Source organism: Elephas maximus, chromosome 3 (genome assembly GCF_024166365.1).
Source record: "Elephas maximus indicus isolate mEleMax1 chromosome 3, mEleMax1 primary haplotype, whole genome shotgun sequence".
In the NCBI taxonomy this organism is placed as follows: domain Eukaryota; kingdom Metazoa; phylum Chordata; class Mammalia; order Proboscidea; family Elephantidae; genus Elephas; species Elephas maximus.
The window spans coordinates 40,119,623-40,145,451 of NC_064821.1; the positions used below are offsets into that span (position 1 = coordinate 40,119,623).

At 50.1% G+C, this 25,829-nt stretch overlaps 1 protein-coding gene across 1 annotated transcript in view; it reads right to left on the reverse strand.

The window, feature by feature from the left end:
- Positions 1–1,024, reverse strand: part of SSU72 (SSU72 homolog, RNA polymerase II CTD phosphatase) — a 30,704-nt gene extending 29,680 nt beyond the window's left edge. The window contains exon 1 of the mRNA XM_049877616.1: positions 647–1,024. Coding sequence (XP_049733573.1) covers positions 647–1,005 — 359 coding nt within the window. The 5' untranslated portion in view covers positions 1,006–1,024. The remainder of the gene's footprint in view (positions 1–646) is intronic.
- Between the last annotated feature and the right edge of the window lie 24,805 nt (positions 1,025–25,829).

Genomic DNA, 25,829 nt, shown 5'->3' on the forward strand with positions numbered 1-25,829 from the left:
GACACATGAAAATGCAAATGGTAGCAAATACACAAATTTATGAAGTTAACAAGCAAACTCTTTTCTGTTTTTTAAGACTCAGTCTATCCAGAGTTATGCCATGCAAGTTTGATAATGACGATACACTCTGAAAATAGAATCGCCAGACCCTAACCCTGTTCCTAACGTTCACCGCCTTACTGTTGAGTATTTAATAAGGTGCCTCCTAGTTTTCAGATACAAACACTGCCAGCCTTCTGGGTTTACCGAGAATTCTGACGTTTCTGCGACACGTGAATATTTCAGCTTAGAAACAAAAATTTCCCATGTTGCTAAGCACACGTGTGAGGCACCACGCGCTGGCGGAGCAGGGCGCGGCTGACCAAGCGCTGTAGATTCCTCGCTACGCCCAGGCCTGCGGGAGCTAACAAGCCCGTAAGTGGAGATCGGCCCCGCGCCGTCGCGAGCCGCGGCCCCCTCGGTCCTCCTTCGGCGGGTCCGCCCCGCACAGCCCGAGCGGCCGCAGCCTGCGTGCTGGACGGCCGAGACCACCGCAGCCCGCCGTCTAGCACAGGCCGGGGCCTGGAGCGGAGCGGGGGCCGGGAGGGACAGCCGGGCGGCCGGCGTCCGACAGGGCGCTCTGGGCCGGGACGGAAGCTCTAACTACCTGAGGATGTTGTGCGCTTCCATGCTTCGGTTCTGGTTACTCGAGCACACCACTGCCACCCGCAGCGGCGACGATGGCATGGCGGCGGCAGCACCGTCCGCAGCGACCGCGACTCCCCCGCTCCGGGACTCCCACCCGGCGGCAGCGCTTCCGCGCGACCAAAATGGCGGCAGCGGCGGACGGAAGTCGACGATGCGGAAGTGCAGCGGCGGCGACGTAAAGCGTCTGCACGCCCTGCGTGGGCGTACCGAGCCAGCCGAGAGTGCCACGCCCGCGAGCGGAGGGCGAAGAGCGGCTGCACACCCAGACTGCAAGAGCAGACGTCCGGCGTCCCCCGCGTCTGCTCGGGGCCTGCGCATCTGCGGCCCGCGCTTCGCGCCCCGCAGAGAGGTTCGCGACAGCACGGCCTGGCGCGCCGCACCGGCGCCCGTGACGTCACAACGCCCCGCCGTCGTCGCCAGGAGTGACGCGCAAGACGCCGCGTCTGCCGGTCCTGCGCGCGTTGGATGTAGCAGGCGGCCTGCGGACCGTGGACATCTGGGCAGCTCTATGTCCGCCTGTGTTCGGCGCGTCGTTCTCACTCCTGCCATTCTCGAGCCGTAGCGTCTCCCTGGACCTGTCCTCTTCGTCACCATCAGCCAGTCCCCATCACCAAGAGCCGTCGATGCTCCTGCAGCCTCAGTGTTTCTCCCTAGCGTCTTTCCTAGAACGACTGACACATTCCAACTGCCTTCCTTCCCCAGGCTCCCCAAAACATTAGCACATCGCTGTCCTGCTGAATCGAAACCATTAAAGCAATAGGGGAAAGAATTAGAGAGGAAGCATAGGTGATGTGAGGAGGGGGCACCTGTGATAATCTTTCGAGAGCAAAGTGACAGGTCCTTGTAGTGGGTTTGTTTGGAGGCACTGAGGGCTCGGTGCAGTGAAACTTGTCAACACAGTTGTTACTCTCCAGCCACATTCAGCTGCCTGGTTATCGGCATGGAGTGGGCACTGAGTTGGTGTTTTGCTTACTGGCATGCAATAGAAGTGAGAGGTGCAAGGGAGCGGTGGTGATCAGTAATGGAATCGCAACTGAGTAAGATGAGAAAGGAACACAAAGGGTTGATGGCCATGAAAAGGCACTGTGTGCACTGGATTGGGAGATCCTAGTGAGTGGAAGAATTGTCACTAGAGCAACGAGGTGGAGTGGGAAGCTTGAAACTGGGTATGTGGAGGTGGCTGGTTTCTGAATACTGTACACATAGGCTAGCGATGATAGTAGTACTGGTAGATCAGTGGTAAAATTCTCTCCTTTCATGAGAGAAACTTGGGATTGATTTCCTGCCAGTACACGTCATGCACTAGAGCCTTGTGTGTTGCCAAGTTACTGAACAGGTTTCAGCGGAGCTTCCAGACTAAGACAAAGGAGGAAGAAAGACCTAGTTCATTGAAATCATCACGATAGTTTAATCTGTAACCAATCCTAGGGATCATGCTGGATGAGGCAGTGATTCATTCCATTGAGTGTGGGGTTGCCATGAATTGGAGGCGAACTCAACATCCGCTAAGGACAACAGGCATGACAGTAGACTCAGATGGAACACAGGCTTCCTGGTGGGAGGAAGGAACTCAGAAGCCTGGTTATGTGGAGGGCAGAGGTGGAGGGAATTATCCTTACTGATATTGAAGTCTCCTATTACTGTTCTTGATGTTTTCGTGAAAAAAAAGGCTGATAACCAGGTGCTAAAAATCTTCAAGGACCAATGGGGCATGGTCAGGGGACAGGTGATGACTGCATCAAGAAAGCATGCGCTTCAAAGGGCATGGGGGTTTGAGGAATGACTGAGGAGAAGTGAGGGCATCTTTCTTACCTGCACCAAATGTCTTTGTATATTCTGTATGCAGAGCATAAAGGCCAAATGGATATACAACAAAAGGTTAATAGTGAGACAACAACTATTTCTGGGTGGTAGGATTAAACAAGGGAGCCTGGGTGGTGCAGTGGTTAAAGCACTGAACTGCTAACCAAAACAGAACCCCTTAGGTTGGGAGGCACTCAAAATACACAGTGGCCTCAGCAATGGATTTGAGCATGCCAAAGACTGTGAAGATGACGCAGGATCAGGAAACACTTTGTTCTGTTGTACATGGAATTGCCATGAGTTGGAGCTGATGTGAGGGCAACCAACAAGAACAATGAATGCCCTTTATTCTTTTTCGAATTCTCTGATTTTGGTTTTTATGATGAAAATGTATTTTCTTTTACATTTAGAACAAACAAGAGAGCTATTTCAGTTTTGAAAACAAAACCCCTCAATAGCTTCCCCAGTGTGGTCAGAATAGTATCCAAGCTCATTAACCTGCATTGAAAGGCATTATGGTTGGTAAAGCTGGACAATGAATAAGGAATATTGAAGAAGAATTGATGCCTTTGAGTTAAGTGTTGGCAAATAATATTGAATATACTATGGACTGCCAGAACAAACAAATCTGTTTTGGAAGAAGTACAGCCAGAATGTTCCATAGAATCACACATACTTTGTTTTTTGTTTTTAAGGAAATAATCCTTTTGTGTGTATGTGCTTTAGGTAAAGGTTTACAGAGCAAATTAATTTCTCATTAAATAATTAATACATATATTGTTCTGTGAAATTGGTCGCCAGCCCTACAACATGCCAACACTTTTCCCTTCTCAACCTTGGTTTCCTCATTTCCATTCTTCAGCTTTCCTGTCCCCTCCTGCCTTCTTGTCCTTGCCCCTAGGCTGGTGTGCCAATTTAGTCTCATACACATGATTGAGCTATTGGTATTATTGTTTGTTTTATGGGCCTATTTAATCTTTGGCTGAAGTGTGAACTTCAGGAATGACTTCAGTACTCAGTTAAATGTGTGTCTAGGGGCTGTAATCTCAAGGTTTCTCCAGTCTCCTCTAGACCTGTAAATCTGATCTTTTTTTGTGACTTTGAACTTTGCTCTACATTTTCCTCCCACTATGTCTGGGACCCTCGACTGTGATCCCTGTCAGAAGAGTCAGTGGTGATAGCTGGGCACCATCTAGTTGTGCTGGACTCAGTCTGGTGGAGGCTGTGGTAGTTGTGGTCTATTAGTCCTTTGGACTAATCTTTCCCTTGTGTCTTTGGTTTTCTTCATTCTCTTTTGCTCCAGATGGGGTGGGACCAGTGGATTATCTTAGACGGCCGCTCACAAACTTTTAAGATGCCAGACGCTATTCACCAAAGTACGAGGTAGAACATTTTCTTTAAAAACTTTGTTATGCCAACTTAGCTAGATGTCCCCTGAGACCACGGTCCCCAGCCCTCAGCCCAGTAATTCGGTCCCTCAGGGAATTTGGTTATGTCTCTGAAGCTTCTATAATTTTGCCTTGGTCAGGTTGTACTGACTTCCCCAGTATTGTGTACTGTCTTACCCTTCACCAAAGTTACCACTTATCTATTGTCTAGTTAGTGTTTTTCCCTCCCCACTCCTCCCTTCGCCTCACTTGTAACCATCAAAGATTGTAATCTTTCTGTGTGTAGACCTCTTCATGAGTTTTTATAATACTGGTCTCATACAGTATTTGTCCTTTTGTGATTGACTAATTTCACTCACCATAATGCCCTCCAGGTTCATCCATGTTGTGAGATGTTTCACAGATTCATCATTGTTCTTTATCATTACGTAGTATTCCATTGTGTGTATGCGCCATAGTTTGTTTATCCACTCATCTGTTGATGGGCAATTAAGTTGTTTCCATCTTTTTCCTATTGTGAACAATGCTGCAATGAACATGGGTGTGCGTATTTCTATTCGTGTGACAGCTCTTATTTCCCTAGGATGTATTCCTAGAAATGGGATTGCTGGATCATATGGTACTTCTATTTCTAGCTTTTTAAGGAGGCACCATATAGTTTTCCAAAATGATTGTACCATGTTGCATTCCCACCAGCAGTGCATAAGAATTCCAATCTCCCTGCAGCCTCTCCAACATTTGCTATTTTCTGTTTTTTTGATTCATGCCAGTAATGTCGGGGAGGGATAGTATCTCATTGCAGTTTTGATATGCACTTCTCTAATGGCTAGTGATTGCATGCATTTACTCACGTGGCTGTTAGCCACCTGAATGTCTTCTTTGGTGAAGTGTCAGTTCATGTCCTTTGCCCATTTCTTAAATTGGATTATTTGTCTTTTTATTGTAGAGGTGTTGGATTTTCCTGTAGATTTTAGAGATTAGACCTTTGTTGAATTTGTCATAGCCAAAATTTTTTTTCCCCAGTCTATAGATTCTCTTTTTACTCTTTGGTGAAGTCTTTTGATGAACACAAGTTTTTAATTCTTAGAAGATCCCAGTTACCTAGCTTATCTTCTGGTATGCAGCAGAGCTGTGTCCTTTTTACCTTACTTATTCAATTTTGTATGCTGAACAAATAATCCAAGAAGCTAGACTGCATGAAGAAGAATGTGGAATCAAGATTGGAAGAAGACTCATTAATACCCTTGCTTGCTGAAAATCGGATGATTTGAAGCACTTACGGATAAAGGTTGAAGATTACATCCGTCAGTATGGATTACACTTCAACATGAAGAAAATGAAAATCTTGACAACTGGACCAATAAACAACATCATGATAAATGGGGAAAAAATTGATGTTGTCAACAATGTCTTTCTATTTGGATCAACAATATAATCCATGGACCAAAACAAACCAATTACCATCAAGTCAATTCTGACTCATAGTGACCCTACAGGACAGAGTAGGACTGCCCCATAGTGGTTCCAAGGAGCAGCTGGTGGATTCAAACTGCTGACCTTTTGGTTACCAGCCCAAGCTCTTAACCGCTGCGCCACCAGGGCTTCATAATCCATGGAAGCAGCAATCAAATCAAATGACATATCGCATTGGACAAATCTGCTGCAAAAGATCTCTTGGAAGTTTTAAAAAGCAAAGATGTCACACTGATGACTAAGGTAAGCCCGACCAAGCCATGGTGTTTTCAACTGTTTCATATGTATTCGAAAGCTAGACAATGAAAAAAGAAGAGAGAAGAAGAATTGATGAGTTAGAACTGTGGTGTTGGTGAAGAATAGTGAATATACTGTCGACTGTCAGAAGAATGAACAAATCAGTCTTAGAAGAAATACAACCAGAATGTTCCTTACAAGCAAGGATGGGGAAACTTCGCCTTGCTTACTTTAGACACGTCATCAGGAAAGACCAGTCTCTAGAAAAGGACATCATGTTTGGTATAGAGTTGGTAAAAATGTAGGAAACAAACCCTCAATGAGATGGATGACACAGTAGTCACAACAATGGGGATTGAAACATACCAGCAATCATGAAGATGGTACAGGACTGGGCAATATTTCATTCTGTTATACATAAGGTTGCCATGAGTTGGAGCCAGTGCTGTAGCAACTAACAACAACAATATATCACTGGGGGAAAAAGTGGATTGTTTTCGTAGATGGGGTTGGGAAAGTTGGCTCACTGTAGGGATATTAAAACAGTTCAATTCCCTACCTCACATCATATACAAAGTTAAATCCTAGATAGATTAAATACTTAACTATGAGCAGTAAAATAATAACCCAAAACTAAGGCCACTGCCGTCAAGTCAATTCCAACTCATAGTGACCCTCTAAGACAGAGTAGAACTGCCCCATAGGGTTTCCAACGAGCAGCTAGTGGATTCAGACTGTTGACCTTTCTGTTAGCAGCCAAATGCTTAACCACTGTGCCACCAGGGCTCGGTAAAATCCTGAAGTCAATAGAAAAAAATTATAGAGAAATACGTTACATTGTTTGGATGTGCACGAATTTCTTATATAAGACCTAAAAAGTATGGAAAAAAGGTGATCTGATGTCATCAAAATTAAGGATTTCTTCTCAGTAAAGGACGTTATTGACAATGCTAACAGTGTAGGAGAAAATATTCACAACATCTAAAGTTGAGATACTTCAATGAGCAGATGCAGTGCTGGAAGTGCTCACTGGTCTATTCCAAGAAATTTGGAAGACAGCTACCTGGCCAACTGACTGGAAGAGATCCATATCTGTGCCTGTTCCCAAGAAATATGATGCAACCGAATGCTGAATTACCGTACGATATCATTAAATTCACAAGGAAGTAAAATTTTTCTGAAGATCATTCAGAAGTGGCTGCAACATTATTCAAGCTGGATTCAGAACAGGATGTGGAAGGAGGGCTATCATTGCTGATGTCAGATGGATCCTGACTGAAAGCAGTGAATACCAGAAAGATGTTTACCTGTGTTTTATTAACTATGCAAAGGCATTCAACTGTGTGGATCGTAACAAATTCTGGATAACATTGTGAAGAATGGGAATTCCAGAACGCTTAATTGTGCTCATTAAGAACCTGTACATAGATCGAGAGGCAGTTGTTTGAACACAGCAAGGGAATACTGTGTGGTTTAAAGTCAGGAAAGGTGTGCGTCAGGGTTGTATCCATTCACCACACCTGTTCAATCTGTATGCTGATCAAATAATCCAAGAAGCTGGACTGTATGAAGAAGAATGGGGCATCAGGATTGGAGGGGGACTCATTAACAACCTCCATTATGCAGATGACCAACCTTGCTTGCTGAAAGTGAAGAGGACTTGGAGCACTTACTGATGAAGAGCAAAGACCAAAGCCTTCAGTATGGATTACACCTCAACCTAAAGAAAACAAAAATCCTCACAACTGGACCAATAAGCCACATCATGGTAAATGGAGAAAAGACTGAACTTGTCAAGGATTTCATTTTGCTTGGATCCACAATCAACACCTATGGAAGCAGCAGTCAAGAAATCAAAAGACGCATTGCATTGGGCAAATCTGCTGCCAAAGATCTCTTTAAAGTGTTGAAAAGCAAAGATGTCACCTTGAAGACTAAGATGTGCCTGACCCAAGTCGTGGTATTTTCAATCGCATCACATGCATGTGAAAGCTGGACAATGAATTAGGAAGACCGAAGAAGAATTGACGCCTTTGAATTGTGGTTTTGGCAAAGAACATTGAATGTACCATGGGCTGCCAAAAGAATGAACAAATCTGTCTTGGAAGAAATACAACCAGAATGCTCCTTAGAAGCATGGATGGAGAGACTACATCTCACATACTTTGGACATGTTATTAGGAGGGATCAGTCCCTGGAGAGGGGCATCATGCTTGGTAAAGCAGAGGGTCAGCAAGAAAGAGGAAGACCCTGAACGAGATGGACTGACACAGTGGCTGGAACAATGGGCTCAAGTATATCAAAGGTTGTGAGCATGACAACCTGGCAGTGTCTCATTCTGTAGTACAGTGGGTTGCTATGAGTTGGAAGTGACTCAACGGCACCAACAACAACATCAACAAAATAGTCAAAAGGTAAATATCTGGAACAGTGCTGTCCAATACAATACCTGCTGAGTACATGCAGGTATTTAAACTTCAGTTTAGTTAAATTTTAAAATGCAGTTTCTCAGTCACATTAACCACATTTAAAATGCTAAAATTCCACATGACTAGTAGCCATTAAGTCGGACAGCACAGATACAGGATATTTCCATCATTTCAGGAAGTTTTATTCAATATTGCTGATCTAGAGCATTTTTCAACTCTTTCAAGTCGAGGGAAAAGCCATACCAATGGAAAAATGTACAAAAAATATGAATACACAGTTTGTACAAGGGGAGATTAAAATGGCTAACAAGAATATTAAATGCACCTCAAACTCTCCAGTACTAATTTTTTAAAAAAGCAAATTCAAATAATAATGGGTTATTACCATACAACCAGCAGGTTGGCAAAAACTAGAATATTGGATGATAAGTAGTGTTAGAATTTGGGGAAATAACAACCCTCTTACACTGCTGGTGGGGTGTAAACTGCTTTCACCAATGTTATGGATTGGATTATGTCCCTCAGAAATATGTGTTGTAAATCCTAACCTCTATGCCTGTGCTGGGTGTGCCTGTAGTTATAATCTCACTTGAGATTGTCATTTCCCCTTAAGCCAGCACTCTGGAATCTGTCTTCTAGCCTCCTAAACTGTGAGAAAACACATTTCTGTTTGTTAAAGCTATGCACTTACGGTGCCCTGTCATAGCAGCACCAGATAACTAAGACAGCCAATAAGAACTAACGGACATGCACACCTCTAAGATCCATCGATCCCTCACCTAGAGAAATTTTCACACAGGGAATACGTATGAGGATATTCATCACAACATTGTGTGTAACCACAAACATTAGAGCTGCCTTGTGTGCTCTCCCAGGTGTCTGAAAAGCAAACATAGTGGGCGTACACACTAGAAATAATATGCAGTGGACAGAAATGATGAAATATTTATACATACAACAACACAGATAATGTCCAAAACATGGCATTGAGTAAAAGACAAACAGGAGACCAACAGCACACATTAAACATATAGGAGTGGTTGCCTATGAGGAGAAGCAGCAAGGAATGGAAAGGGGCGGGGGGTGAAGGGAAGTAAATTAGGAAAGGGGCTTGGGGTTTAATGATAGTAATGGTGTTCTATAAACCGAGAAATGTGAGTAATGCTACTCTGTGCACCTAAATTCCAAAAGAAAAAAGATAATCTAACTTAGACGCAGCAAATTGGACAGCTGAAGTCAGAATTAGTGAACATGAAGACACTTATAAGGAAATCACTAACAATTTACCTCAGAAATGTGGACAATACGAACAAGATATGGAAGATACAATAAAAGTTCCAATATATGTCTAATTGTATCTCCAGAAGGACCAGAAAAGAGAGAATGGGGGAAGATTTATATTTGAAGAGATGTCTGAAGATATCTCAGAATTGAAGATACAAGGCAGTGGATTTAAAAACAAGCCTCTATGAGGATACACTTTTTAAAAACTGCGTGCTCAGACACATCTTGCTCATGACTTTATATTAAAGAGGAAAATCTTAAAATTATCTAAAGAGAAAAACAAAGAACAGATTATCCTCAAAGAAACAATAATAAACTTATCATCACAAATAGTAAATACCAGACAAGAATGGGAGAAAAAATCTTTAAAGTGCTGAGGGAAAACAGCTGTCAATCTCAAATTCCATAAGCTTCATTATCTCACTCAGGAGTAGAAGTGCACTAAAGGCAATTTCAGATAAACACAGAAATGTTACTATACAAGTACCCTCAGAGAAAGAAGGAGGAACATAGATCTACAAGGAAGAAGTGAAACAACAGATGCAATGGTGAGTGAAAAAAACTGGTTTACGGAGCAGGAGAGCAGTGGGATGCAGACCCCAAATTCTCATAAAAAGACCAGACTTAATGGTCTGACTGAGACTGGAAGGACCCCAGTGGTCATGGCCCCCAGATCTTCTGTTGGCTCAGGACAGGAACCATTCCCGAAGCCAACTCTTCAGACACGGATTGGACTGGACAATGGATTGGAGAGGGATGCTGGTGAAGAGTGAGCTTCTTGGATCAGGTGGACACTTGAGACTATGTTGGCATCTCCTGCCTGGAGGGGAGATGAGAGTGTGGAGGGGGGTAGAAGCTGGTGAAATGGACACGAAAAGAGAGAGTGGAGGGAGAGAGCAAGCTGTCTCATTAGGGGGAGAGTAATTGGGAGTGTGTAGCAAGGTGTATATGGGTTTTTGTGTGAGAGACTGACTTGATTTGTAAGCTTTCACTTAGAGCACAATAAAAATTATTTTAAAAAACTGGTTTAGTATTGGTAAAGCCAAGTAAGCTGACAGTTTAATAAATAAAAAATGTAATTGGAGGGATTTAAAACAGGTGAAACCAGAATATAAAAGGTGAAAGGGGACTGAAGGTAAATGTCTTAGGCTGTGTTCTCTAGAGAAGAAAACCAGTGAAGCATATATATGTGTGTGTGTACGCATAGAGGTTTAGCTCAAGGAAATGGCTCATGCAGTTGTAGAGGCTGGCAAGTCTCAAGTTCATGAGTCAGGTATCAGGCGTGAGGCTGGAGACTTCTCCTGACTCACATAGCTGCAGGGGCTGATGAACAGGTAAGACAGCAAGCTACTGGCTCATGGACTTTGGAGGCAGATGAATCCCAAGATTGGCAGGCAGTCCCGCAGGTTGATGGCTCAGGTCCCAAGAGCCAGAAGTCAGATGATGATGAGCAGAATGTAGGATCCAGAGCAAGCAAGCAAGATTTCCCAGAACATCCATATATATATATTGGATGCAGGCCACACCTCCCAAGGAAGTTCCCCTTACAACTGATTGACTGACCACATTAGATCATATCATGGAGGATGACTACATCATTACATAACTGCCAAACTGCATCATTGTATAACTGCAAAACCACTGAGAATCATAGCCCAGCCAAGTTGACACACAATCCTAGCCATCACAGTAAGGATCTAAGGTTCTTATTTATTTTGAAGGAAACTGGAAATGCTAATTACATACCTACTTTAACAAGTATCCTTGTTTAAGCACTAATAGAAAAAGGGAGATGAAAAAGTTCAATTAATTCCATAGTAGAAAAAAGAAGTAATGACAAAGCATACTCATAAAACTCAAAATCAGATGGTGGAAACATGCCCAAGTACACTAATTATAATCAAATTATTAAAAATTTCAACAGAATAACAGCTGTATACTGTTTTCATAAGACATTTGGACATAATGAGGAGGTCGAAAGCAGAGCAATGAGGAGGTTCTACACAAGATGGTAGAGATGGCAGATAGGTTTTTGAATCTTGATAAACTGCTCCCACAAAAACACACAAAGCAACTAGGATAATAAATAAAAAAATCTTTATCCAACATCTACAACAAAAAAAGTGGCAACTGATTCCCATGAACCCCCATGAATGGGTGGGGTCAAACTTCTGACAGGAACAAGACCTATGTGGTATATGGGAAGAACTGGACAGAAGGCAGAGTGAAACCCAGAGAACCTAAATATTGAGTCAACATCATGTACTCACCCCCAAGCCCAAGGGGCTGTACTTGGCATGGAAAGCTCAGAGGGCTCAGCAGAGAACAGCACCAAAAGTGGGTAGGGTTTCCACCAAAAGTGAATAGGGTTTCCCAGGCTCCAATTTGCATATGCTTGCTGAAAGTGAAGAGGACTTGAAGCACTTACTAATGAAGATCAAAGACCACAGCCTTCAGTATGGATTGCACCTCAAGATAAAGAAAACAAAAATCCTCACAACTGGACCAATGAGCAACATCAGGATAAACAAAGAAAAGATTGAAGTTGTCAAGGATTTCATTTTGCTTGGATCCACAATCAACAGCCATGGAAGCAGCGGTCAAGAAATCAAAAGACGCATTGCGTTGGGTAAATCTGCTGCAAAGGACCTCTCTAAAGTGTCGAAGAGCAAAGATGTCACCTTGAAGACTAAGGTGCCCCTAGCCCAAGCCATGGTATTTTCAATCGCATTATATGCATGTGAAAGCTGGACAATGAATAAGGAAGACCGAAGAAGAACTGACGCCTTTGAATGGTAGTGTTGGCGAAGAATATAGAACATACTATGGACTGCCAAAAGAACGAATAAATCTGTCTTGGAAGAAGTACAACCAGAATGCTCCTTAGAGGCAAGGATGGCAAGACTGAGTCTTAAATACTTTGGACATGTTGTCAGGAGGGATCAGTCTCTGGAGAAGGACGTCATGCTTGGCAGAGTACAGGGTCACCGGAAAAGAGGAAGACCCTCAACGAGGTCGATTGACACAGTGGCTGCAACCATGGGCTCGAGCATTACGATTGTAAGGATGGCTCAGGACGGGGCAGTGTTTTGTTCTGTTGAGCATAGGGTCGCTATGAGTGGGAACCGACTCGACGGCACCTAACAACAACAACATGCAAGGGGTTTTCGCCAGCCAATTATTTTAGAAGTAGACCATCAGGTCCTCCTTCTTCCTAGCCCATCTTAGTCTGGAAGCTCTGCTGAAACCTGTCCACCACAGGTGACCCTGCTGGTACTTGAAATACCGATGGCATACCTTTCACCATCACAGCAACACCCAAGCCACCACAGTACAACAAACTGACAGATGAGTAGAGGGTGTCTTAGGACGGGTTCTCTAGTGAAACAAAACCAGTGAAGCGTATAAATATATACAGAGATTTATATCGAGGAATGGCTCACGTGATTATAGAGGCTGGAATGTCCCAATCCATGGATAAGGATAGAGGCTTCTCCGATCCACGCAGCCGCAGGGACTGGTGAACCCAAGATCGGCAAGTTGGAGATCAGAGCTCTTGTTCACAGGCTGTGAAGATCCACGAATCCCAAGATTGGAAGAAAAACTGCTAGCTCTAGGCCCAAGAACTGGAGGTCAGACAAACAGGAGGCAGCTGCAGGATCCCAAGTAGGCAAAAGCCAGAACGTCCACTTATATTTGGATGCAGGCCATACACCCAGGGGAACTCCCTTTCAACTGACTGGCTACTCACAGCAGATCCTATCATGGGGGTGATCACATATAAACACTGAGAATCATGGCCCGGCCAAGTTGGTGAACAATCTTAACCATCACAGAGGGTCAGTGAAAAAGACGAAGACCCTCAACAAGATGGATTGACACAGTGGCTGCAACAGTGGGCTCAAGCGTAACAATGATTGTGAGGATGGCACCAAGACTGGCAGTGTTTCGTTCTGTTGTACATAGAGTCGCTATGAGTCAGAACTGACTCAACAGCACCTAGCAACAACAATGCAAGGGGTCTGCAGAAGAGCCAATGGTATATAAAAAAAAAAATAATGGTATCGGTCAGTCTAAACCAAAAACCAAACCCAGTGCCATCGAGTCGATTCCACCTCATAGCGACCGTATAGGACAGAGTAGAACTGCCCCATAGAGTTTCCAAAAAGTGCCTGGTGTATTCGAACTGCTGACCTTTTGGTTAGCAGCTGTAGCACTTAACCACTACACCACCAGGGTTTCCTAGGTCAGTCTGAGCCCTATAAATTCTCAACAATAACTGAAGCTCCCACAATGAGAAGGATCTGTTGGAATAGACTCTAAATTGAGAAGGACTGAGACACTAGGGGTAAAGGAAAGAGAAGGTCCAGATAAAAGTGGGGAAGAGGAAAGAAAAAGCTGCACCAAAAGAAATCTCAACGGCAGTGGGTTTGGTTTTTTTTAGAGGTATAAAGGAGCCCCGGTGGTGCGATGGTTAGGAGCTCAGTTGCTAACCAAAAGGTCAGCAGTTTGAATCCACCAGCCACTCCTTGGAAACGCTGTGGGGGCAGTTCTACTCTGTCCTACAGAGTTGCTATAAGTTGGAATCGACTCAATGGCAACAGGTTTTGTTTTGTTTTTATAGAGGTATAAGGAGTGTCTGGGTGGCGCAAATGGCTAAGCATTAAGCTGCTAACCAAAAGTTTACCCAGAGGTGCTGCTTCCAAAAGATCACAGCCACTGAAAATCCTGGGATTGCAGTTCTACTCTGAAACACAGGCTCACCATGATATGGAATCAACTGGATGGAAACTGGTTTGGATTTTGTGTTTTTTTAGATATACAAGGAGTGACAGGGTGGTACAAATGATTAATGTGCTAGGCTGCTAATTGAAAAGTTGGAGGTTCGAGTCCACCCAGACGCCTTGGAAGAAAGGCCTGGCAATCTACTTTCAAAAGATCATAGCTGTTGAAAACCTTATTGAGCGAAGTTCTATTCTGACACATGTGGGGTCACCATGAGTAGGAATCGACTCAATGGCAACCGGTGGTAGAGGTTATAAAGCTGTGTATTTTAACACTTAGTTATATCCACAGAGAGAGTGCTCTGGAACTGGGAAGCTATCCTGGCCACTGCTCCCCTACTTCCCACAGAAGAGTTCAGAAAAACCTGTCTCAGTTACATGGGGAGTGACTAATCCCATGCACAATTATTGTAAGGAAAGAAGCAAATAATGAGCATAGTAACAATCCTGTTGATAAAGAAGGCACGCTGGAAAGGTGTGCCCATAAAACAGATAAAAGTTTAACCAAATATTTCATTACAAAGTAAAAAGACTTACAAAAATGATAGAAGACATGAAAGAACAGTCTATATCAGAAGTGGAAACACCAAAGGTTCCTGGGTGGCACAAATGGTTTGCACTTGGCTGATAACCAAAAGGTTGGGGGTTGGAACCCATCCAGCAGCACTGCAGAAGTAATAGGGGCCCTGGCGATCTGCTTCTGGAAAAATGATAGCCAAGAAAACCTGTGGAGCAGTTCTACTCTGTAACACACGGAATCTCCAAAGTTACAAACCCACAACAAAAATAAAATCAACAACAGAAGTGGAAACACGAAAAAATGAGGTAATTGGGAAAAGTGAAGATTTGAAGAGACCGCTGGTAAACCAAAAGAAAGCAACCAAACTCATTGCCATCAAGTCGACTCTGACTCCTAGAGACTCTACATTAGAAGTAAAAGAAAAAATTCTGAAAACTGAATGAAAAGGAGAGAGAAAGATGCCCCGATGATGCCTTGAAAAGAAGAGCGGGTGGTCCCTAATCCTCTCCCTTCTGAAGCCCTGTCCCCCTCGCTCAAATGGGCCCACGTCTCAAACTCACTTCCCGTCCCCAGGAATCTGTGAAGCTTGCAGGAGGCCTGGGTGTCAACACCCCCAGGCCAGGGTCTCCAGAAGCTCCTTGAACTGTCCCTGAAGACCAAACAATCCTGCCCCCAATCCTGAGATCTCCAGGGAAACACCAACCCCTCAATCCCACTTCCCAGTCAAGAAATTCTTCCTCTATTTGCCCTCGGTTCTACCTGTCCCCCATGTCATGTCCCCCAGCTCAGCAACACCAGGGACCGTGAGGTCCTCACACTGCCAGTGCTGACCAAGACCCAGCTTCTTCAGGGGGCTTGGGTTGAACAGCAGCCCTGGGACTCCCGGAACTCTGCCCCAGCTAGTGGACCAGGCAGAAGGAGCAGCTGCCTACTGGGGACCCTGGGGAGAAGCCTGGCTTGGGCAGGCGTGTTTGGCTGCCTGATGGATGCCTTACACCCCTGTATTCTTTCATCTCTGCATCCCTGTATCCCTTCATCCCTGCACCTCTGCACCCCAGTAACCCTGCATCACTCACACCTGCATCTTAGTGTCTGCCTTCTGGCCTAAGCAAGTAGCTGGCAGTGCCTTGTTCTTCACTGCTGGAGCCCTGGAGCCAGACCTTTTAGGGACATCCGGGAAATGTTGGTAGAACAACTAAGGATCATCCTTGGCTGGAAGACGGCGAATGTGCTGTGGGTCAGGGCTTGGGGATGAGCAGAAGGGGGACCAGAGCTCTGTCCTGGATCCAGTGCTGTAAGAGACTCCTAAGCTAGCTTGGTGGCCATGTCAGGAAGGGGCCCTTCTCAGATGCTGATTGTGGCCTGGACAGTGGTCCCGATGGTTGTGGTGTACTGCCCTCCACCCGGGGTTATCTCACTGAAGTCAGTCCTGGGACTGTTTCCATTTGCAGACAAAGGCATTTTGCAGATAAAAGCATCTTGCCGATGAGGGTGTCTTGCAGGTGAGGGCATTTAGCAGATGAGGGGACTGGAGCTCTGAAAGGCTCAAGGCTCCTAAGGGGCAGAGCAGGGTGCCACCAGGGCAATCCTGAGGCATTCTGGAGTCACTGCAGAGGTGGTTCTACTCCATGGCAGAAAGTATCTTCAGGCACCACGGAGAAAAGCCAAGTCTCCATCATCAAACAGAGGAGCTTGGTTTCACCTCTAGGGTCCTGGGGAACTCCCGAGGGGGACAACACATGCACTCCCAGCCACAAGGTGAAAGGTAGAGCCACAAGAGGCTGGAAGCTGGGAAGAGGCAGAGAGGGAGAACCAAGTGTCCGGATGGGGCCAGAGGTGCGATGTCTGCCTCAAGGTGGGCTGCACGGAGGTGTCCCTTGTGGCTCTGGGAGGAGGGTGGGGCCATCCACAGTCAGTAGAGGTGACCGTGACTTCAGCTCCAGGCTACCCTGGGCCAAGGCCCATCCACATCCCTGCAGGTGGGGGCCCTCAAGCTCTGTCCCTGCAGGCCTCCACGAAGCCCTGGAACGGGCCCTAAGAGGGCATCTCTGCAAGCACACCCCTCTCTGATGCAGGAGGCCAAGGCTGAGTCTGATCACCCAACTGTCCAACAGCGCTTGCTGATGGGAATTCGCACCCACAGTGGGGTATGAACCTGCTGAGGGCTGGAGTGGACAGAGAGGAGGCCTCACATAACTTCACAGCCCAGCCCTGGAATCTGACAGTGCCCCAGCAGGAGAGGGCAGGCAGTTGTGACCTCAGAGACACCCAAGTCCCGGGCACCCTGGATTGGGCACCACTGCTGCCTGACTCCTGCCCCTTTTGGAAGAAGACATCTGTGCCTTGACAGATGGGCAGGAGTCCGGTAAAGCACAGGGGCTCCAGGGACCAGGATCGGAGCTACTGAAGCCGGAGCCCCCTCTCGATGCTGCCCCCGGCTGTCTAGACATGTTGCCGCACCCCAACCTCTCTCCTCTGGGGGAATGAGTCACTCCTCAAAGCCTGGCAGCCCCCTAGCTGCCTCTGCTTGCTCAAGGTCACTGCCGGTGGATCGAGGGCAGCTCAAGGACAGCTTGGGGGGGAGGGAAGCTGAGTCTGGGCAAGGCCTAGGCTCATCACCCAGTCCACCCCCACCAGAACTTCAACACCCCCACCTCTGACAGTTGCCGGGGTGGTGGGGACTGGGCTGGGGAGGAGGCATCCCTCCCGTACCCGCCTAATTGCTGCCTGTCGCAGCTCAAATGGGTCACCGTGAGACTGGGCTATTTCTAACTGCAGCAGGTGCTGCGCCCCCACCCCCGCCCGACAGCAGGCAGCAGAGATTCTGTTGGTTTATTTTCCAAGGTCAGAGGTGGACAGACGGGCAGTGGGCCACCGCTGTCCTCCTGCCAGAAGCTGCAAGGGCTGGATGCCCGCGCACCCCCTGCCTGGGGTGCACCCCATCCCAACTGAGACAAAGGTTAGGTCCAGCCACTCTGCTAATGCCTTTGGGGGAGCCGAGGAGAAAGCGTCCACCTCTCCTTTCTCTCACCCCTGCACCCTCTCCTCCTGCCTCCCAAATAAACACACACAACAGTGCTTTTCATCTGAGAGAATGACGAAGACTTTAGACATGGATGGGCGACAGGCTCACACTTGGCCAGCGCCGTGCCAGGGGCACGCAGAGCAGAGCAGAGCAGAGACACAGGAGGTGAGGAGTGGGTGCTACGGAACACCTGCCAGAGCAGGTGGTTGCTGGGGTAGGGGGCAGGGTTAACCACACTGACTCCAGGAAGTGCCAGGGTCACGTCCAGCTGATCAGAGTCTAGGGCTCTCAGACAGTTGGGCAGCACTGTCACCCCTCCCAGTGCCAAGCACTGCCAGGTGGCCGGAGTGCTGGGGTCTGCATGGAGGGGGCAAGGCCGGCCTTCTGTCCATACTGTGGGTAGGCAGCCTTGCTGGGCCTGGATCCTGGGCTCCTGACCTGGAGCCCCTGTTGGGAGGGTGGTGGTGCTGTTGGTTACACTGTCGCCACTGAGGTTTCCTGGTGGGTGGAGGACTGGGGTCCAGACCACAGTGGAAGGTCCACCTGGGCTCAGCTGACATCGACTCTTCTGCTCTCTGGGTCTAATGCTGTCCCCCCAAGCCAGGGCCCCTCTCCCCAATGACTTACCCCAGCCCACCCATAGTGGGAAGTCCTAGTCAAAGGCGATCCACATAAAAGGAAAAAGGGCACCAGCCCTGGAGAGCAGTCAGATTCTCCCAAGACCAGGGACACTCACCCTGGACGCGGCAGCTGGACCCTGGGCCTGCTGGGCTACATTGCAGCTGCTGGCTCATCAGACAGCCCAGTAGGAAACACCCAGGACGCTGCTCTACCTGACTCCATGCTCGGGGCAACAGGCTGCTCCTGCAAACCTTGGACGGGGAGTCCCCAGGGACTCTGACCAGAGCACACACAAGCCTGCCAGTCTCACGGCCACACACGCCCTTGGACAATAGGGTGCTGGGCTGTGGCCTGGGGAATGGGTGGGTGGCTCCTAGCAGTGGGCCCGGGTACTAAGGCACAAAGCAAACCCAAGCCCACTGGGGTGGGGAGGAGGAAGGACAGGCTCCAAGGGGCCCCCGAGCCTGCAAAGCACACAGTGACCAAGCAGTGACAATGGCCCAGCTCTGCCAAATTGGCACAGGCTGCAGGTGTGGGGTGACAACCCAAGAGTGGCAATGGCTCTTGCTGGAAGGGGCCATACGTCTTGGCCGCCCCTATAAAGGCCTCTGGAAGGGGGGAGTGCCCAGGACGTGGCTGACACCGCAGCCCGGGCCCAAGGGCCAGTCATCGGCTGGACTCTGGGACACAGGCACCCGGCTGGGAAGGTCCTGCGATGATAAAGCCCGCATCGTGGGCCGGTCCCCGTCCATGTCCAGCGGGTGTCAAGTGGATCCTAAGGCGGACGCAGGAACGAGGAGGGCAGGGCGGGCGTGCAGACGGGCTCCCGCCCGGGGCTCGGACGCACACCTCGGGGGAGCCAGGCCTGCGGGTCAAGGCTGCCTGCGCGGCCCGGGGCGCCCGAAGGCCGGGTGCATGAGGTTCTCGGTGATGTAGGCCACCAGTAGGCAGATGACCACAAGCATGACGCAGATGGAGCCGCCCACCGCCGTCATGGCCACCACGATCTCCCGCATGCCGGCCGGCTCGGCAGCGAACTCCACGCACTCAGCGGGCGCGAGGGGCGGTGGCGTGGCAGGGGCCGCGGGCGCTGGGGGCGCCCCGGGCGCGGCGCGCAGCGGCAGCGGCTGCAGGCACAGGCGGTAGCGCACGCCGTCGTGCACGTCGGGCAGCAGGTAGTCGCGGCACGAGGCGCCGAGAAGCACGCGCTCGCATGGGAAGCGCGTGTAGGCGCCGCGCCATGAGCAGTTGAGCGCGAAGCCGCGCAGGCGGCGCGCCTCGGCCGGCGCCAGGCGCCACTGCAGCAGGACGCTGCGGTTGCGCAGGACGCTGGCGCGCAGCGAGTGACCGGCTGAGCCATGCGCCGCGCAACCTGGCGCCTGGCAGCGGAAGCCGCGCGCGGGGCTGCGGAAGCAAAGGCGGCCGCCGCCCGCCTCGGGGCCCTCGGGCAGCACCTTGTAGGGGCACCACGGCGCATCGGCGGCCGGCTCCCAGGCCGGCGGGGACGGCGCTGGCGCGGCGCAGGGCGGTGGCGCGCAGGCGGCCAGCAGCAGCAGTGGCAGCAGCGGCGGCGGCAGCGCGGGCCGCAGCTGGTGGCGGGCCGGGGCGCGCATCTTGCGGCGGCGGCGGCGGGGCTGGGCCGGGCGCGCCTCCGCGCTCGCCGGGCTCGCCGTGCCCTGGCCGCCGCCGCTCCGACCCGCCCCCGTGCCCGGTACGCGCTCGGACCCGGCGCGGCGGCGGCGAAGGAGGAGGAGGCGGGGCCGCCCCACGCCCCGCCCCCCTTAACCCTCACCGGGCCGACGGCCTGCGGGTGCCCGCCTTAGTTCGCCTACCGCAGCGCCTGGTCCTTTGGGGCCGCCCCGCCGAGTCGCCTCGCCTGCCGCGGGCCACGAGGGGCCCGGGACCCCTGGGGCAAGGGCAGCCCGCGGGGTGCGGGGACAGAGGACGCGCGGGCCCGCGGTTCTCAGTGCGTAGACTAACCTCCGCCCTCCACCGCCTCCTCGCCGCCGCGGGGTCTTCCGAGGCATTCCTGGCGGTATGGCTTGCTGTCCTGAGTAGTGGTCCCCGAGGACAGCTCCGCCACCGCTCTTGGCCGCACCAGTTGGGGAGGCCGCGCCTTCAAATGCGGGTTGCGCTTCACACACTGAGAACCCGGGACTCAAGGCGAGGACCTGCAAATAATGGTCCTCCCTGCCCCTACGCGGGGAGTGAAGTGCATGCCCGTCCTGGGGAGTGGGGACGAAAACGTGTCTTAGACCCCAGCTGGGGTCGCTGTTCAGTCTGGTGAGAACTTGGTTTACTCTGCTGCACACAGAATACCGGGGTACAGCTGGGTGGGACTCCGACCCTCTGCTCTGCTCCATCGATTGGGTGAACAGTACCTATCTCAGAACACCCCCTTAGGTAAGGCCCTGGTGGGGGGCCAGGGATGGACAAAGGGACAGCTCCCCAAAAGCCCACTGGTGCACAGGTTGGACTGCACCGCTGGGAAGGAAGGACACCACCCTTTTCCCACCCCTTGTACCCAGGATCCGCCTCACAGCGTGGCTCAATCCCTGTCCCTGCCTCTGCTGCCCAGCACCCACGACACCCTTCCTGGGCCAGGGGACAGCAACCTGCCCTGCCTGAGCCACCTGGAAGTGAGCCAGAGCCCCCATGTACAGGGGACCACACCCCCAGGGAGAGCTGCTCTGTGTCCTGTGTAGGGAGATGAGGAGGGGTCCGAGTGGTTGTCCTGCTGACACTGGGCTCCCTGAACCACCTTCAGTTGATGTTCTCACCTCGGGGAGGGAGAAGAGGGATTGTGTGGGCATTGATGCTCATTGGGTCTTTGGTCTCCCACATCTGCACGGTCAGGTTTCCCCCACACCCTCGAGGAGACCCGTTCCCTGGCTGGAAGCCACCACTGCAGTTCAGTGCACCATGTCACCTGGATTGAAGGGCTCTGACCCCAACATGAGGCTTTGTTGGCCTGGGCAGGGTCGGCTGAGGCCTCTGCCTCTGATGGGGAGCAGCTGGGGGTAAAGACCTTGGAGGGGGGCACTCTCTGGCCCTGCCACTAGCTGTCAGTCACCCCTGAGGAAGGAGGCCCTGGCCCTGACCACAGCTTCGTGGGGGCCTTGGGAACTCCCCCAGAGAAGTAGAAAACAATGGTGCGCTGGGGATCCCCAGGTCCCCACCCATATCTCTCGGGATTTGGCTGGCCTCCATTGGGCCTGCAGCCCCTGGTCACTGGCCCCAAGGGGCGGGGGCATTGGTGGGGGCAGGACCAGGGCCTAGGTCACAGTGCGAGGGGAGCCCCCAGGCTTTCTGACTGCTCAAACCTCCAGCTAGGATAGTGGGAGAACAGCTGGGGGGCCAGTCTGTCAGCCCCACTCCAGGGAAAAGAGCAGACGGAACAAGGGAGGTGTTGGTACTTCGCAGCCAGCTGGGGAGGAATTCAATTAGACCCAGCCAGCCAGGTTCTCTTCTCCCCTGGGAGTCTGGCAGCCCTACCTTGATTCTGGGGCTGGCTTGCTGGTGTGGGCTTTTCCTGACAGGCGCCCACCCCCCAACCAGCTGCCTGGAGCATGCTGACCTCCCTCCCTGGGGGCTGAGGGCTCTGCTTCCCTCACCTGGGCCCTTCCTCATTCACGGCATCTTGCCAATCTTGGACAAAGAGAGGATGGGGGGGGGGGAGTGCATGGGCTGTGACCAGCCATCTGTATTCCAGGAGCTTCCAGATGCAGCAGGAGAGGGGAAGGGCAGACTCAAAGAAGCCCTACTTCCCATCTGCCAGGATTCTGGGCTGATGAAGCAATTGCTTTGCTGTCTCCAAAGCTCATGAAGAAGCCCCCACTCCCTCGTCTCATCTGGCTCCCCATCCATCTTTGTTCACCTCTGCAGCTGCACCTTCCAGTGGCCAGTGGGGGCCAGAGGGCCCTGGGATGCCCTCCCTAGTCCTACGGAGGCCCAGTCCCAGGGCTTGGCTGGAGCCCCCAAGCTGCCCTTCCCCACCAGCCGCAGCCTGTGAGGAAGGCAAACTAAACCTTCTCCCCTCGCCCCAGCAGGGAGCAAATTCCTCCCCCAAGACAATTGGCCTGCTGGGGAGGATGGAGTCACAAGAATAAGGATTAGCGGGTTCTGAAGCATTGGAGCTGCGATCATTCCTGCCCCACTGGGAGACAGGACCAAAGGCAAGGCTGTCAAGAGGGGGCACCTCCTGTCCACTCCCAGCTGACCAGTGGGAGCCCCTCTGGCCTGACTGGGGACGATACAGGAGTCCCCATCCAGGCTGCATGTCTGCAGGCCCTCCCAGGCCCACTCACCTGGGCTTCCAGGGCGGCCCCCACCTTTCATGCTCATGTGTACTCTGGGGAAGCGATGCTTGGGGAAAGGGTGGGAGGGGTTGGATGTCACTGCCTAGGCCAGGCTGGGCTGCTGTCCGCACACCCGCCATCCTGGGGGCAGCTCTCCTTCCTTCAGGAGGTGCTGGCTGAAGCCCCAGGCTGGAGTGGCTTCGGGGCTGAGGGTGTGACCCAGGGGCCTTTGGGGGCAGAGCAGGGATAGGTGGTCTTGGGCTGGCCACCATGTACACTGTCAGATCCAGGGAATGAAAGGGCCAGGCAGCCGGAGGGGCTCCTCATACCTCCCCCAGCAAAGCCAGGCCCCATCCAGACTTGGACTGGGTCCTGTCCCACCCCTTCTTGGGACAGAATCCAGCTCAGCAGGTGAAGGGATGTAGGGAGGAGGCCAGGATAAGGGTGGTGGCTCTCAGGGAGATCAAGGGTCAGTCCCCCCCACCCCCCTGCTAAGCCTGGCCACTGGTGGCCTCCCTCTCACCAGAAAGGCCACATGGGCAGGAAAGCGAAGACAGTGGCCTTCTGTGACCCTCCCTAACACACACTCTGTGGGTCCCACCTCCATGGGACAGTCCTGTGCCCAGCCCCCTAGGCCCCTTCCAGCCCCTTGGCCTCAGGCAAATGGAGACAGTCCACTCGCTCGCCACTCAGCATGTGTTCTTGCCTTTCACATAGATGAAGGACATTGTGTCTCAGGCACTGGGAAACACAAGTCCCCTTGGCTGCTGTATCGTCATGGGGTGACACAGACCCCTCTTCTGGATCTGTCACCTTAGTCACCACCAGTCCTGTTCATGAGGTGGCTGGGAAAGGGGCAGGAATGGAACTACTCAGTACCATAAAGGGTAGTTCCTGAGGCCCCCACTTCTGTTGAGTTGATCGTAGCTTAGCTGCTCATAATTGCATCTCCCTTACTCCTCACTGGCACCTCGGCTCGTTGGGCTCTCAAGAGGTAAGTGTACAGACCATTCCTACAGGCTCTTGATCCTTAGCGGTCTTGTCTTTTAGGGGTTGCCCTAGTTTTCCACTGACAACTGCTACTTAAATTACGAGGAATCCCAGGGTCTCAGACACCCTTGGTCCTCAGGTTAGCACCAACACCACACCTCCTGGTCATCAGGCTCATCACCTTTGCCAGCATGGTTACCCTTTCTTTGTCAGTTGGGTCAGAAGCACAAGGAGCCAAGATAGCGCATCCAGGGGTGGGAAGCCAAGATGCGGAGGGCCACAGCCAGCTCTGTCCCTTGGTTCCCAGACCCTGTACCCCAAACTCTGGGGGAGCAGCCCCCAGTCCTGGCCTTTAGATTAAGGCATACTCCAAATGCTATAGGAAGCACCCCACTTGGCCTTCAGGAGGCCATGACACCCTTCTATTAGGCCCCGGCTTCCAGGTGAAAGGGATGAGGTTCAGGGTGAGACTGTGAGCTGTAGGATGACACCATAAGCTTGTGGTGTTTGAGCCCATTGCCACCTTCTTTCACCACAAAGTGTTTCCTTGGTCCGAGATGATATTACATGGGATACAGTGACAGTAAGGGAGTATTCTAAGCCCACCGTGATGGGGCCAGCAGAATTGTGGTGGGCAGGTGTAATGGATTCAATTGTTGTTGTGTGTCCTTGAGTCGATTCTGACTCATACCAAACCTATACCACAGAATAGAACTGCCCCACAGGGTTTCCTAGGCTGAAATCTTTAAGGGAGCAGATCACCAGGTCTTGTCTCCTGCAGAGCTGCTGTGGGTTCTAATCGCCCGTCTTTCACCTAGCAGCTGAGTGCTTAACTGTTGTGCCACCAGGGCCCCTTGTTGTTATTAGGTGCTGTCGAGACAGTTCCGTCTCAAAGCAACCCTGTGCACAACAGGACGAAACACTGTCCGGTCCTGCGCCATCCTCATAATTGTTGCTATGCTTAAGCCCATTATTGCAGCCACTGTGTAAATCCATCTCATTGAAGGTCTTCCTCTTTTTCTCTAACCCTATACTTTACCAAGTATGATGTTCTTCTCCAGGGACTGATCCTTCCTGATAACACATCCAAAGTATGTGAGATCTAGTCTCACTATCCTTGCTTCTAAGAAGCATTCTGGTTGTACTTCTTTCAAGACAGATTTGTTCGTTCTTTTGGCAGTCCATGGTATATTCAATATTCTTCACCAACACCACAATTCAAAGGTGTCAATTCTTCTTCGGTCTTCCTTATTCATTGTCCACCTTATGCATACATATGAGGTGACTGAAAACACCATGGTTTGGGGCAGGTGCACATTAGTCCTCAAGGCGACACCTTTGCTTTTCAACACTTTGAAGAGATCTTTAGCGGCAGATTTGGCCAATGCAATGCATCTTTTGATTTCTTGACTGCTGCTTCCATGGCTGTTGATTGTGGATCCCAGAAAAATGAAATCATTGACAACCTCAATCTTTTCTCCATTTATCATGATATTGCTTATTGGTCCAGTTGTGAAGATTTTTGTTTTCTTTATGTTGAGGTGTAATCCATACTGAAGGCTGTGGTCTTTGATCTTCATTAGTAAGTGCCTCAAGTCCTCTTCAGTTTCAGCAAGCAGGTTTGTGTTATCTGCATAAGGCAGGTTGTTAATGAGTCTTCCTCCAATCCTGATGCCCCGTTCTTCTTCATATAGTCCAGCTTCTCAGATTATCTGCTCAGCATACAGATCGAGTATATGTGGTGAAAGGATACAATCCTGATGCACACTTTTCCTGACTTTAAACCATGCAGTGTTCCCTTGTTCTGTTTGAATGACTGCCTCTTGATCTATGTACAGATTCCTCATGTGCACAATTAAGTGTTCTGGAACTCCCATTCTCTGCAATGTTATCCATAATCTGTTATGATCCACACAGTTGAATGCTTTAGTATAGTCAATAAAACACAGGTAAACAGCTTTCTGGTATTCTCTGCTTTCAGCCAAGATTCATTTGACATCAGGAATGATATCCATGGTTCCATGTCCTCTTCTGAATCCAGCTTGAATTTCTGGCAGTTCTCTGTTGATATTCTGTTGCAGTTCTGTTGAATGATCTTCAGCTTGCATGTGATATTAATAGTATTGTTAGATAATATCCGGATTCTGTTGGATCACCTTTCTCTGGGATAGGCATGAAGATGGATCTCTTCCAGTCAGTTGGCCAGGTAGCTGTCTTCCAAATTTCTTGGCATAGACGAGTGAACACTTCGAGTGCTGCATCTGTTTGTTTAAACATCTCAATTGATATC